This window comes from Akebia trifoliata, chromosome 5 (genome assembly GCF_017979445.1).
Source record: "Akebia trifoliata isolate Shusen 1 chromosome 5, ASM1797944v1, whole genome shotgun sequence".
Lineage (NCBI taxonomy): Eukaryota > Viridiplantae > Streptophyta > Magnoliopsida > Ranunculales > Lardizabalaceae > Akebia > Akebia trifoliata.
In genome coordinates this window covers 23,862,815-23,878,260 of record NC_141379.1, presented here as the reverse complement: position 1 = coordinate 23,878,260, position 15,446 = coordinate 23,862,815, and the positions used below count along the sequence as shown (strand labels likewise).

At 33.4% G+C, this 15,446-nt stretch overlaps 1 protein-coding gene and 1 pseudogene across 2 annotated transcripts; one reads left to right on the top strand and one right to left on the bottom strand.

Annotated features, from left to right (window-relative positions):
- Positions 1 to 1,164: 1,164 nt before the first annotated feature.
- LOC147401696 (L10-interacting MYB domain-containing protein-like) lies at positions 1,165 to 5,244 on the bottom strand. 2 transcript variants are annotated; one of them, XM_086443063.1, is made up of 2 exons: positions 2,133 to 5,244; positions 1,165 to 2,045 (listed from the first exon to the last, which is right to left on the bottom strand). In XM_086443063.1, exons 1-2 carry the CDS (start codon positions 2,454 to 2,456, stop codon positions 1,410 to 1,412), a joined length of 960 nt encoding a protein of 319 aa, XP_086299189.1. In that variant the 5' UTR covers positions 2,457 to 5,244; the 3' UTR covers positions 1,165 to 1,409. The 2 variants fall into 2 exon arrangements, with proteins under 2 accessions (XP_086299189.1, XP_086299188.1); XM_086443062.1 differs by having other exon boundaries at positions 1,165 to 2,456; positions 4,702 to 5,244.
- Positions 5,245 to 6,265: 1,021 nt separating this feature from the next.
- On the top strand, positions 6,266 to 9,072 carry LOC147401695 (G-type lectin S-receptor-like serine/threonine-protein kinase At5g35370 pseudogene; annotated as a pseudogene).
- Positions 9,073 to 15,446: the final 6,374 nt, after the last annotated feature.

The window sequence follows — 15,446 nt, the reverse complement described above, 5'->3', positions numbered from 1 at the left end:
TCATTGATAATGTCAACTTCATCTGCCCACACAAAAGACCCTGCATATCTCTATAAAGTAAAATAACACATGAATTAATATCAGTCTCACCAAATATAAATATGCACCCAATATTAATATCAATATCATATTACCTGCCAAGATGGACACCTATAAAACATCCTCCCATAATTTTCTTTTGTTTTAGCTGTGATTAATGTCATCACTCGACCACATGAACAACATGGTGGATACGTATAATTTGCCATCAATGCTATTCATCATACACAAAGAACAGAAATAAATAAGCATAGAATCTTCGAAATATAATTAAAAATATTATAATCTTTATTCCAACATCGAATAACAGTATTTATAGTTACAATACAAAGTAAAAAAAAAAAAATTAATATGAAAATGCATCAATGATTGCCAGTAAAAATGGCATCAGCTATTGAATCCCTATGCATTTTCATTGTTTGTTGACTCTGACAACCTACTGATGGGGGAACTGGATACTCTTGATCAATGATCCTGTCTTCTTCCTCTTCCATTGCCCCTTCTTCCTCGAATCGAATAAATTCTTCATCGGCAATTGCATGTTTTCTGATAAAATTATGCAATGCCATGCAGGCCACGACAATGTTTCTTTGTTTGTCCAAATTATAGGAACGCATCATCTTCAAGATAGGCCATTTTGCCTTCAAAACCCCAAAGGTTCGTTCGATCACATTCCGAAGTGAAGAATGTAAATGATTGAACATTTCTTGTCGACCATTTGCCCGTGACCTCCGATAGTCTTGTAGATGGTATCGAACACCTCGGTAAGGTGCGAGATAACCTTCCATGAGCGGGTACCCAGCATCTACCAGATAGTATTTACCTATTATCCAAAAAAAAATTATATTGCCTAATCTTGAATATAAATATATATAATTGACAAACTTTTAAATACAGACCTGGTGGAGGATATGGAAAGTTTAAATTGGGAGTATTCAATGTCTCAAGGAAGACCCGTGAATCATTAGCCGATCCTTCCCAACCAACCACCACATGAGTGAACAACATGTCAAACGAACATGTTGCCATTATATTTTGCGTGAGTCCCTTATGTCCTCGATATTGCATTTGGTCTGCTATTGGTACAAATGCACTAACATGTGTTCCGTCTATCGCTCCATTAATCACAATAAACATCCAATAATGCAAATAATATCCATCTATAGGAAAATATAATATATGTCTAACAAAAATTAACATATCCATCTAACATAGTATATTACATCATATTAGTGCAAAAAGTAACCAATGTATATTGCACCCTATAGGTGCATCATCAAACCGACATAAATATAAAAGTAACCAAGTATATTGCACCCTATAGGTGCATCCCAAAACTAACATAATATAAAAATAACATGAAAAAATGTCTAACAATCTCTCCCAGCCAGATAATCAGTCATCTCGCTCTCCAACCACCTAAGACGAATATCTGTTGATCGTAACCCACAAAAAATCTCTCTGAATTGCTTGTTTTTCATAAACATCTTTAACGCAAAATGATAGAGATCACTGTTGGGGGTTATCTCTGTTAGTTGGTCTAGGAGGTCGATTGACTCTTGAATAGTGCCTTTCTTAACAGATGTCTGATTGATAGAAGCAGATGTCTGATTGTTAACTGCATCTACGAGCTTCACCAATGATTGGCCAATCAGCATAGCAGGAGTCATCTTCTGCCTACGACCCTGAGATTGTAGAGTATCGCCACTTCTGCGTCGAACAGGATCTGTGGATGGGGGTACAGTAGCGGTAGCATCATCTCCTAACTCATCAGCATCATCAGGAGTAAAGTCTAGAGGTGTCTGAGACTCTGGGGGCAAGGTCTCCATGACATCTTCTAGGTCATCCCCAAGATTATCTGGTTGGTTTACTGATGTAGATGGCATTGTACCAGATGCAGGCGACCACATCCGACTACCAGTAGCATATGTACCTCCAAAGATTACATCTAATTGCTTCGCAAACATCAAAGGCTTCGATCGAAATATTGCATCTTTTGGATGATGCTTTAAAAAATAAAAATTATAAATTATAAATAAAAGAAATAAATAAAATTTAAATAAATAAAATAAAGAAGTAACAAAAAAATATACCTCTAACCACCCATCCCACCACTCCTCACTTGCATCTAATATACCAGTCTCAACATCATAAGAGACGCCAGTATTTGTGCAAATCTTATTCCAACGTCCCCAAATTCCTTTTTGTCTATCCCACTTATTTTTCATTTGTCCTCTATCATAGTAAACGCTAGTTATCCTTTTAAACTCCTTCACCAATGTTTCATATCCGATCTTATCAAGTACTTTATGTGGTCTCCTCCCCTTTTTAACCAATTCATAGCATATTTCGACCCAAACTTCATGTTGTTTGGGTGTCCAATCTGCTTTCGCACTCTTTGAATTGTTATCTTCCATCTGTCAATGGTAATAACAACGGTAGTGCATGGAACAAAACATGTCATATTCTACTTCAACTTCATCATCAATTTTTTGTAAAATCTTTAGTTCACTAACAAAAAAATCAGAAGAGAAACCAAATAGAAACAATGTATAATGAAAGAAAAGCACAATGTATAAGTTAAAGAAAATCACATATATATATTTTGACTTTTGCACAATGTATAATCAAAGAGAGAAACCAGGAGGCAATGTCAGGTTATCTTATAGATAGCCGGAAGAACGCACAGTTCTCAGTCCCACGGTGAGGGATCCCTGTGTTCTCAATCTTTGACTGTACAGAGTACAGTAATTGATGTGTGTGTGTGTGCGTGTGTAAATTTCTTCAACCAATAAGCGTTGGACAAATGGATGCATGTACAGAAATTATTTTTAAATATTCAAATTATAAATATGATATTCTTTGTTTGTTATTCATCGACACAAATCATCGTAATAGATTGAAAGTTTCATCTAAATCTTCGAAATTATAATTATATAGTGTTCTCCATTCATCATTATTCACCATTACAAATGGTTAGAATAGATTTCAATGCCATTGAAAAACTTAGGTATTTTAAAAGATATGAGAAAAAAATATTTTTGATACTTTAAAATTTTTGTTTAGATGAGGGAGCATTTAAAAAAAAAAAAAGATTTCACTAACTAGACTATCAAGCCACCACACAAAAGTATGGGAGATCCCCAACCATGAAACCAAATCTATGCCTTTCTCATGCATTGATCAGCTCTCTCTGGCGAAATATCAAGAAGACAAGGCCTATGATATGAGATGTAAGTATCCTCCATGTTATTCCATTTGACTAATTTGATTGTTATCATCATCACCATCATCATTAATCTTATGAAAAATAGGTAACCAATTTGGCGTAGACATGACAAAGCATACTATTAGATCGATATATGTGACATTTTTTATAGTGCATCACACTACTTACTACGATTTGTCCACGTAGTAATCTACATAGTACCTAGCAATCCAAAAAAATATGTATCTACATGATATCCATCATGTAGACGTATTTTATTGAGAAATTCTCCAAAACATTATCAACTTTTGATAAATTCTCATTCTAGCTAACTAGTCATTTTAATTCCAAAAACATGAAAAGCGAGATCGTAGGTTTTTCAAAGTGACGATCTCGTCGGTTTAAAGTAGCGAGATCATTGATTCTTCTATCTTTTTTTTTTCTTTTTTTTTTCAAAATGACAATCTCGTTGGTTATAAAAGTGATGATCTTGCAAGTTTGCAATGATCTTGCTCCTTTAAACTAACGAGAGTGTCAGTTTGAAATACCTACAATATGACTATTCATGATTTGGGAATCAAAATGAACAGTGAATACAAAGTTTTGAGTTCGACAATAAACAAAAAGTGGTGAATTGGACAGTAAATAATGGTGAGTTCAAATGTGAAAATTGTGGTCTCAACAATCCAGAATAACAGAAACAAAATAAAAAACAATATATAAGACAAAATTCATGAATTCATTCTTCAAAATAATAGAGCAAAACCCAACAAAAGAAATGGGTTTCCCAAAAATCTTAAGAAACCCAAACCCTCAAAAAAAATTACATAAACAAACTCATGGGTTGTTCTCCTCATTGCTGAAATCTGAAATTTGCATTAAAATTGGAAAAAAAAAAAAATCTGAAATTTGCATTAAAATTGGAAAAAAATAAATAATCTGAAATTTACATCAAGTAGACATTAATATTGAAAAAAAAAATCTGAAATTTGCATTAAAATTGGAAAAAAAAATAAATCTGAAATTTGCATCAAGTAGACATTAATATTGAAAAAAAAAAATCTGAAATTTGCATTAAAATTGGAAAAAAAAATAATCTGAAATTTGCATTAAAATTGGAAAAAATAAATAAATCTGAAATTTACATCAAGTAGACATTAATATTGAAAAAAAAAATCTGAAATTTGCATTCAAATTGGAAACAAAAATAAATCTGAAATTTGCATTAAAATTGGAAAAAATAAATAAATCTGAAATTTACATCAAGTAGACATTAATATTGAAAAAAAAAATCTGAAATTTGCATTCAAATTGGAAACAAAAATAAATCTGAAATTTGCATCAAGTAGACATTAATATTGAAAAAAAAATCTGAAATTTGCATCAAGTAGACATTAAAATTGAAAAAATAAAAATCTGAAATTTGCATGTTTATAGGGTTAGAAAATTCGAACCAAAAATCCAGATGTTTGTTGAGAAAGAAGAGGCGAAGTTGAACTCCTCACGTAGATCTGTGCGAGGTTGATGTGCGAGAGAGAGAGTGAGAGCTTCGCGTGAGAAGGGTGCGAGAGAGAGAGAGAGAGCTTCGCGTGAGAGGGATCTGTAACTACAGATCCGTGCGCAGCCGTGTGTGACGTTTGTCGACCGAGAAGAGAAGAAGAAAAGCAGCCGGAGGTGGACAGAGAGAGGTGTGCGAGAGAGGTCTGTGCAGAGAGAAGTTTAAGAGAGAACGAGTGGGAGAGATGCTTCGGTTGAACGAGTGAATAGAGATGAATGACAGGGGCATAACGGTCAATTTACATGAACCGTTTATTCGGTCATTATTCCCCCGCAAACGCGATAAAAAAAGCGCCTATTTTGCGCTTCTCACATTTGCGTTTCCAAACGCAGTTTCAAGTCGCAAATTTCTAACGCTGGGTTTTAACAAACAGACTTTTGAATGCAAACGCAGATTCTAACCGCAAACGCAGTAGAATCCGCGTTATGAAGCGGTAACAAACAGCTCACACAGGTATAACGTAGTCATCTTCTTAGCCTCTGGCTCACGTTAGTCCATTGACAAAGTCAAATACGTAGTAGTTGTCTTATGAATGGTTCATGATAAAATTTATTAGACAATTCCTCAGGCAATTTAGACTAGCCCTTCAACTTTTGGTGAATATTTGAGATACGCACCTTTTAAAATTTATGTATAAACCCCTTGAATGCAGACTTCGGTGAGAGTGATAAAAAAATGACCAAAATAGTATATTTGGGTTTAGGTATGCTTATGTTTACCCAATTAAAAATTATGATAAATTAATATCCAAGAGACACTCTTCTTTCCCACTTTTTGAGGTAAGTTCACCACCTTAAAAAATAAAATGACAATTGATACCACGATTTTTAATAGTCACACCCACCAATACAACTAATCATTAGAAATTAAAATAACTTCTTAAATATATATATATATATATTTATTGATAAAGTGAAGAGAAGAGAAGAGAAGAGAAGTGGAGAGAAGAGTGAAAAATAACTTCTTAAATTTAATATATATATATATATATATATATATATATATATATATATATATATATATATATATATATATATATTTATTTATTTATTGATAAAGTGAAGAGAAGAGAAGAGAAGAGAAGTGGAGAGAAGAGTGAAAAATAACTTCTTAAATTTAATTTTTTTATATTTGAATATCACAAGGTGATCTGTTCAAGAAACCCTCGTCGTTGCAAGACCAATAGGGTTTTGAATATATTTTACGCTTAAATTTCCACAAAATTTAAATTACCTTCTTGACAATTCCACGTGTAATCCAAATTTAAAGTTTTTGACTTTTTTTCCATTATTAGTGGGGCCACAAAAGACTAACTGAGGTTCCCAAGTCAAACACAAAAGAAAAAATGAAACGGTTCTTACAAAAATCAACCTTCCTCGGCAATTTAGACTAGCCCTTCAACTTTTGGTGAATATTTGCGGACTGCTACTCTCGTCTCTTCTTCCGCTAAACCTCTATTATATATTATATATTATATTATATTGTATTATACAATCTCAAAGCCATTGCTATGGGATCTACAATAAAACCACCAATCATCTTATCCTTCACCATCTCCCTCTTAACCTACGCACTCTTCCTTCATCCATCCTTTTCTTATCCCCTCAATACAGAGTTCATCTACCCAAACTTCACCGCCTCGAGATTCCTTATCACCGGCGACGCAGGTGCTTTCTTATCCTCTCTTAATGGAACCTTCAAAGCCACTATCCTCAACCCCGTGAAGCAGCAGAACACCTACTTCTACTTCTCCATCCTCCACGTGCCATCCAATCAGATCATCTGGTCCGCTAATCGCAATTCCCCAATCTCTGATTCAGCGAAGTTGACTTTAACAATTAAAGGTATAACCATCTCTGACGACAACGGAAACCTCATATGGACAACTCCATCGTTAAATTCGACCGTTAGAGCGTTACAACTTAAGGAGACAGGTAATCTAGTTTTACTTGATCAATCAAATGTGTCTCTTTGGGAGAGTTTCGATCATCCAACGGACACAATTGTGATTGGTCAGAGGTTTCCCATCGGGGCTTCGCTGTCCAGTGCTGTATCAGAAACTAACCTATCGACCGGAGCTTTTCAATTTTCGATTACTGATAGAGATGCGATTTTGCAATGGAATGGACTCACGTATTGGAAACTATCGATGGAAGCGATGGCATATCGGAATACGAATTATCCGGTGGGTTATATGGAGATGAACTCTACCGGACTTTATTTGTTTGCCGGTGGTAATGGTGTCGTCGGATTGGTTGTCGTATTTCAGGTAATACTCGATCCATCAGATTTTCAAATTGCAAAATTGGATTCTGGTGGGAGGTTTAGGATTAGTAGTTCTGATCAATTGTTTCAGAAAATTAGTTGGCCCAGTCATGATTGTCAAATTCCGAACTTTTGTGATACAATTGGGTTGTGTTCCGACATCGCTGGATCGAATTCAGGCACAGGCACTTGTTCATGCCCATCGGCCTTCCGCAATGATCCCAATTCAAAAGGTTGCTTGCCCCCCAATTCTAATTATCTTCCATCTGCTTGTAATTCTACTAACAATGGTAATCAACCCAATTCGTCTGAGATTTCGTTTATGGGTCTTGCCCCTGGTATCGATTACTTCGCTGATGATTTCTCAACACCGGATACTTACAGTGATACTTTCTCTGCTTGTGAGAATCTTTGCTTCAAGAATTGTTCTTGTTTGGGTTTTTTCTATGATAATTCTTCTGCTTCTTGTTTTCTTATCAAGAACCAATTGGGGTCGGTTAGGTTCAACACTGGAAGTCCGAACGATCGATTAGGCTATATTAAGATACCAAAATCACCAAATGATAACACAATCGATGGTAAACAAGCACGTAATTTTCTGCTAACGGCTCTTATTTTGTTACCTTCGACTGGATTCTTTCTCGTGTTCGCACTTTCAGTTATTGGGTTCATTTGCTGGAGAAGACGGAGACTCGAGAGAATGAAAATTGTAAAATTAGGTCGAGATGGATCAAATTCTTCGATGGAGCTTGATGTGTTTTCAATCTCTGGCTTACCTGTTAGATTTCATTATGAAGAGCTCAAGAAGGCGACAAATAATTTTGAGACCCAAATCGGGTCTGGGGGGTTTGGAATTGTTTACAAGGGCACCCTGCCTGACGAGACTTTCGTGGCAGTGAAGAAGATAACTAATTTAGGTGTCCATGGGAAGAAAGAATTTCTCACGGAGATCGTGATTATTGCTAACAAACACCATACCAACCTAGTAAAACTTAGAGGATTTTGTGTCCATGGGCGGCATCGGTTCCTTGTGTATGAATACATGAACCGTGGCTCATTAGACAGAACTCTCTTCGATGCAGGACCAGTCATAGAGTGGCAAGAACGGGTTGATATAGGATTAGGAACCGCACGTGGGCTTGCTTACTTGCACAGTGAGTGTGACCAAAAGATCATCCATTGTGATGTCAAACCCGAGAACATTCTCTTGCATGATCATTTCCAGGTTAAAATCTCGGATTTTGGACTATCAAAGCTTCTTAGCCCAGAACAGTCCAACCACTTCACCGCACTGAGAGGCACTCGAGGGTACCTTGCACCAGAATTGATAGCCACCTCTTCAATTTCTGAAAAGACTGATGTTTATAGCTATGGAATGGTACTTCTAGAAATTGTGAGCGGAAGGAGGAACTGTTTGATGAATAGTTATTTCCCTCGATTCGCATTGGATATGCATCAACAAAGAAGGTATTTGGAGCTCTTGGACCCAAGGCTTGAGGGGCGAGTTACAAGTGAGGAGGTGGAGAAGCTTGTGCGTGTAGCCTTGTGTTGCGTTCACGACATGCCAATGTTGAGGCCGAGCATGGCGAGTGTGGTGGGTATGTTGGAAGGTGAGATTCCTTTGGGTGAGCCAAGGGTCGATGCCTTGAACTTCTTGCGGTTCAACGGGCGGAATTTTATTGAGGACTCTGTTATTGAAGGGTCCAATGTGGGGAATGGGTTCATGTTGCATCCACAGGAAAATGCTTCGCCAACATCTGCCATATACGTCTCTCTTAATAACATCTCGTCACAGCAAATCTCTGGTCCAAGGTAGTTGAGATGGATCAGTATGCGTGTTGACTGATCGTAAAGCCCATGAAATTGTATGTAACAGAAGTTCCAATTCTATTGTATTGGCAGTTTTGTTGGATACATTTGATAGAGTAAAAAATTGGAAGAATTGGTTGACATGGCTATGTGGCATTGCAAAAGGAAAAAATAAAATCAGAATTTGTCAATATCTCAAGAAAGTTCCGTTTCGGAATCATTTACTAATAATCTCATGTGAAATTAATTCAAAACCAATGGTTATTATTTACCAATTAGACTGATTTTCGGTGTGTACGTGTACCAAGAAAGGGGTATAAAAAGGATCCATCGAGTGGATAAGGGTCGCTCAACTCTTGAAGGGTTCAAATAAGTATCTTAATTATGTTTGTATGATTAAAATTATGTTATGCATGTGCTTTTGCATTCCTATGGTGGAATGATTATATATATTGGGTAGCGTTCAAGGGCAAACTTTTTGGCAAAACATTTTTCAAAACATGGGTTAGAGGTTTTGGAATGGGCTGATTTTTGGTGAGGATGATCTCTACGGTGAGGAGATCATTCTCACCAAAAATCAGCCCATTCCAAAACTTCTAACCCCATCAAAAACAGTTTACAAAAAATGGACGGTACACGATGTTTCAGCTTGTAAACATGGGTTAGAAGTTTTGGAATGGGCTGATTTTTGGTGATGATGATCTCCTCACCATAGAGATCATCCTCACCAAAAATCAGCCCATTCCAAAACCTCTAACTCATGTTTTGAAATTGTTTTGCCAAAAAGTTTGCCAAAAAGTTGGCCATTGAACGCCTCCCATATATATTAGCATAATGGATTATCCATCAAGTCATGGAGTGATTCTTGGAATCCAACTTTTTGTCTTAGGGAAAATTTTATCCTTCAAAGATATATATGTGGGGGTGGATCAAGGGGCATATGTAAAGCAATAGTTGCTCAAAATATGAGTTAGAGGTTTTGGATTGAGCTGAAGTTTTGTGAGGATGTTTTCCATGATGAAAGTATCATCCTCACAAAAAATCAGTTCAATCTGAAACTTTTAAGTCCATTAAAAGTGATTTACAAATTATTGGTAAAAATTTGACGGTCCACATTCTAAATCACTTTTGATGGGGTTAGAAGTTTCAGATTGGACTAATTTTTCTTTTTTAGAATGATCTTTTCACCATAGAGATCATCATCACAAAAAATCAGCTCTATCCAAAACCTCTAACCCATATTTTGAATTTATTTAATTATTACATTGTTTTTGCATATGTAAAAATATATATGTTCCTTGATCCTGACATATATATATATATATGGGAGCGATTCAGCAGCCCTAAAGTTTGCCAAACATTGTGCCAAACATTTTTCAAAACATGGGTTAGAAGTTTTGGAATGAGCTGATTTTTTGTGAGAATGATCTCTACGGTAAAGAGATCATCCTCTCCAAAAACTAGCTCATTCTGAAATTTCTAACCCTAGTTTACAAATTGATGAATTGTGGACCGTCCAATTTTTGTAAATCACTTTTGATGAGGTTAGAAGTTTTGGAATAGGCTGATTTTCGGTGAGGATGATCTACTCATCATAGAAATCATCCTCACAAAAAATCAACTCATTCCAAAACTTCTAACCTATGTTTTGAAAAATGTTTGGCACAATATTTGGCAAACTTTAGGGTTGCTAAACCGCTCACTATATATATATATATATATATATATATATATATATATATTCATAGCAACTTGTTTTTGGATTTCTATGAAAGATTTTTCAATTTTGTTTGAGAAAACGAGAGTGAGTGATTACTGTAAACCTAAAAGTTGCCGAGCAGTCTTGAAATTTGATTTAATCAACCCAACTCAATTGAATTTTGAAGTGAGTTGGTTTACAAACTCGAAAAATATTCACAATGTGAAAAAAGTCCAAAATTGACGGCTTAGGCTGTCAAATTTCATAAAATTCGACGGACAAAGGGGTTGAATTGGCGTCGAATTTTTCATTATTAATTTTTTCTTTTTCGATGTTTCGAAATTGTCAAATTAATGAAAGATGAGAGAAATTCAACATCTCTAAGCCGTCAAATCTGGGAATTTCTTGAATTTCAACAGTCCTAGACCGTCAAAATTCAATTTCTAAAATTTGTGGGCCTTGGCCCGTCAATTTTTTCTATCAAATTTTTTAATTTTCACATAGTGATTGATCTACCAGTTTGACTCAATGATCTTATCAAATTGAAACTAAATCTAATATATATACGGGAAATACTAATATCTAAGACCTCATAAATACGTTAGCATTTTTCAACACTTTTTTTTTTCAATAATACTCTTACTCATTTTATCATTTAGTAAAAAAGACAGTGCTATATTAATCTTTTTACGTAATAAATACCTATTTATTTCATTAATACTTGTCGCTTTCATAATAAATGCTAAGGGCATTTATTCTTTAGAATTAAATGTCTTATTACAAAACATTTATGATTGTAAATTTTTAAAGATTAAGATGATAAAATGTTCAATCCATTGACTAAGTCACACAGGTTTAAAGTAGTCATCTTCTTAGCCTCTGGCTCACGTTAGTCCATTGACTAAGTCAAATACCTTGTAGTTGTCTTATGGTTCATGTTTGGGCCCCTAGTCCAATCCTCTAGTTGACCCGACACAACTTGCTTTGTAATTTTGAAATTTCAACCATTTATTAGACAAGTCCTCAGGCAATTGAGACTAGCTCTTCAACTTTTGGTGAATATTTGAGATACGCACCTTTTAAAATTTATGATATAAACCCTTGAATGCAGACTTTTGTGAGAGTGATAAAAAAATGACCAAAATAATATATTTGGGTTTAGGTATGCTTATGTTTACCCAATTAAAAATTAGGATAAATTAAGATCCAAGAGGCACTCTTCTTGCCCACTTTTTGAGGTAAGTTCACCACCTTAAAAAATAAAATGACAGTTGATACCATGATTTTTAATAGTCACACCCACCAATACAACTAATCATTTGAAATTAAAAATCCAAACTTCGTTTGTCCCATTTAGGAAGACGAAGTGAACTCCTCTCAATTCTCCCAATTTCGATTGATTCTAGGTTTCAAAATCATTATTTTGATGGATTGCAACAATGAACGTTAGTTTCTATTGAAATCTTAGTTCTTTTTTGTATCTGTTTTTTATGATTTATTTTAGTTATCTAACTCAAATGAATGATTCCTACGAAATCAATGCAAAACGAGAAATAACTCAATCAAAAGACAAATGATAGTTCAAAAGTTTGAGATAAAACTTGCATTTGTCCATGCATTTTTCATTTTATTATCATATGTTTTACTTTATGTGGGCGATATAGTATCGACCTAAACATAATCATGTCGACACGTGCCATCTGACATGGCATTGTCAATGTCAGATGTTACCTGTTGACATGAAATTTTTGTACTAAAAATCTCTATATCCTATCAACATAAACAAAACCATGTCAACATATGTCTATTGACACAAACAAAAATCATTCTTTTTTAATCATATTGATAGTCCAGTGTTGACATGGCTTTATAACAAAAATCATTTTTGTTATAATAGAGGTGGTCTCTCATTGCCAAGCAAAATAGATCTAAAAGGACTTTAGGAAATTCTTAAAGTAAATAATCAATTAGTATTTTGATTAGTTATTGTCTGCAGATAGCCAGTCCATTTTTCATCTACTGATAGGAATGACAAGGAATATATTGAGGTAACAAAAAAATTCTTAAATCTATAAATAAATAAAACTAAGCATAAAACCATGTTAGATTCTATAGTTGGAATTGTTTAGCTTCGAAAAAAATTAAAAGATTTTACGTATAAAAAATTGTTCATTGTTCACAACCAAAGTGTTAATATAGAGCAATACAAGTCTGGTAGCTTGGGGATAGCTAGTCCATTTTTGCATCTATTGAAATGAATGAGTAGAACCATGGAAAAATTCAATAGTTAACATTATTTAGTATAATTTTTTTTTAAAGATTTTCGTATCTATAACTATTTATTACTAATTGTAAATTAAGATTGTGAATGAGACATCATCAATAATTGCTGGGAGATTTTTGCAACAGTTCATGATATCAAGGATAATCTCAATTGTTGAGTCTTTTGATTTGTGGCATGTTAGTCTAGAACATTTAAAATTTCAAGCTATAAAGAATATGATGAATTTAGATTTAATACTTAAGTTTAATAAGGAAAATATTGATAAATGATAAATCTGTATTCAGTCTAAAATAATGAAGAAATCTCATCATAGAGTAGAGAGAACTTCTACTGTCTTAGAATTAATACATTCTGATTTATGTGAATTAAATGATATGCTAAAAAAGAAAAATAAATTTCTAAGACGTGGTAGAGGAGGAGAATATTTTTATAATGATTTTACTATTTTTTGTGAAACTGTTGGAATTATACATGAAACTTCTATCCTAGAACACCTCAACAAAATAGTGTAACGGAACGTAAAAATTAAACATTAATAAAAATGATTAATTCTATACCTTTAAATTTCGGTTTACCTATGAATTTATGGGGTGAAGCTTTATATTATGTATGTCATATTTTAAATAGAGTACCGTATTATAAAGTTAACAAAACACCATATGAATTGTAGAAAAAATAGGAAATCTAATTTAAAATATTTACGAATTTGAGACTATTTAGCCTATGTTAGAAAATCAGATGACAAAATTAGAAAATCATGCTTTAAAACATATAAGTGTCACAACAAGAAAAATTACTTATACCGATGGCCAAGCCCATCGTTATAGGCCAATACATTTGTTGCCTAATATTTTACCAACGATTAGATCTGTCGTCGAAACACATCGTTATACACGTTGTTGGTAATTGTTTTAGCGACGGCCACATCCAGTTATAATCACTATATCCATTTTTCTGGAAAAGAAATTGGTGGGAAAAATTTTGTAGGAAATTTTTTTTTTTGGTGCTGTGTTTACACTTTTACTAACAAACTTTACTAGCCTTCGTCATATCCAACACCGATAGACATTGTAAGTCCATCGGTATATACTATTTTTTTTTTAAATTGAAATTAATTTAAAAATTAAAATAAAAAAAAAAATTTATAGTGAATGCCAGGCTGATCAACCTCAAATTGGACTGGGCTTCCCAAAAAGTCCAGTGAACGCCGAGCTGATCAGCCTCAAATTGAATTAGGCTTAAAAAAACACAATGTCAGATTGGGCTCATTCAAACGAAGGACCATGTGCTTTCTATACCCTATTTTATTATCACGTCTTCTGGGGTTACCATGGCCTCCAACAAGATCACCTGGTTGGACCAGAATTAGACCCACATTCTATGGGCCCACATTTGATTTCCAAAACAGACCAAAACATAAAATTAACCTAGTTGCATACACAATCCACTTGGATCTCAACCCCGATCAATGGTATACTGCAATGACAGTGTCGAAAGGTATCTCATTGTACTTCATTTTTTTATTTATTCAAGAATCCCAATTCCATCTCAATTTTCTGCAAAGAATATTTTATGTTTCTCCAAGTTTTTCATCTTTAAATATTAATTATTAGTTTATTAAGATATTTAGGATAATTCATTTCTTCTTTGACAAAAATGCTACACAATGAATAATAAGGTCGGCCTTTGACTCAGCTCTATTACACATGAAAATCTTATCCAATATGTTAGAACTACTTTAAAAGATAAAGTTGTAATAGAAAATAGAATAATCTCACAGAGCTTATCTAATAAACAACCTAGGTATGTTCAATTCTTAAAATGCATTTTGATTCATGGGAAAATTATCAAAAAAATTAATTATATATAAAAAAAAAAGAAACAGATTTTTGTTAATTACCAAAACAAACCCAAATTGACATTTGAAGTGGCAAATTTTTAAAAATAAAATAATTATATATTTCAATATTTTCTCTCTTAATTAATTCTAATTTATTTTTACAATCAATTTCATTATAAGCTTTAGTCACATTTTATAAAAGTTTACAAAATAAATTAAATTTATAAATTCTTTTTAAAGCTATTTGAAAATATTGAATACAAAAAAAACATGATGAAGGAAAATATATATCAACTACAAATATTAATTCTTTTTTGTTTATCTGAAATAAATGAAACTTTGTTAAAATCATAAGGTCTAAGTGACATGTCAAAATAATTTAAAAATTATTTTCAAGTATCTTTATTTTTCTTGTTCAATTATTGAATATGCAAGTGGAAAAATACCAAAATTTGGGTCGTGAGCAACAATAGCAAGCAATGTGCCTTAAAATTTATCTTTTACAAAAGTATTATCAAATCCAATAATAGGCAAACATCTAATTTTCAAACTATCTATGCATGCCTTAAAAAAAATAAAGATACATTAAAAATGACTATTTGGACTAATTTTAAGAAAATAAAAGCTTGTAGGATTTGTTTCAAATATGGTTTGACAAAAATATTTAATATTTTTATATGCCTCAACTTCACAACCATGTATTTCATGATTAATTTTTTTCTCTTATTTTTCAAGTTTAGACAT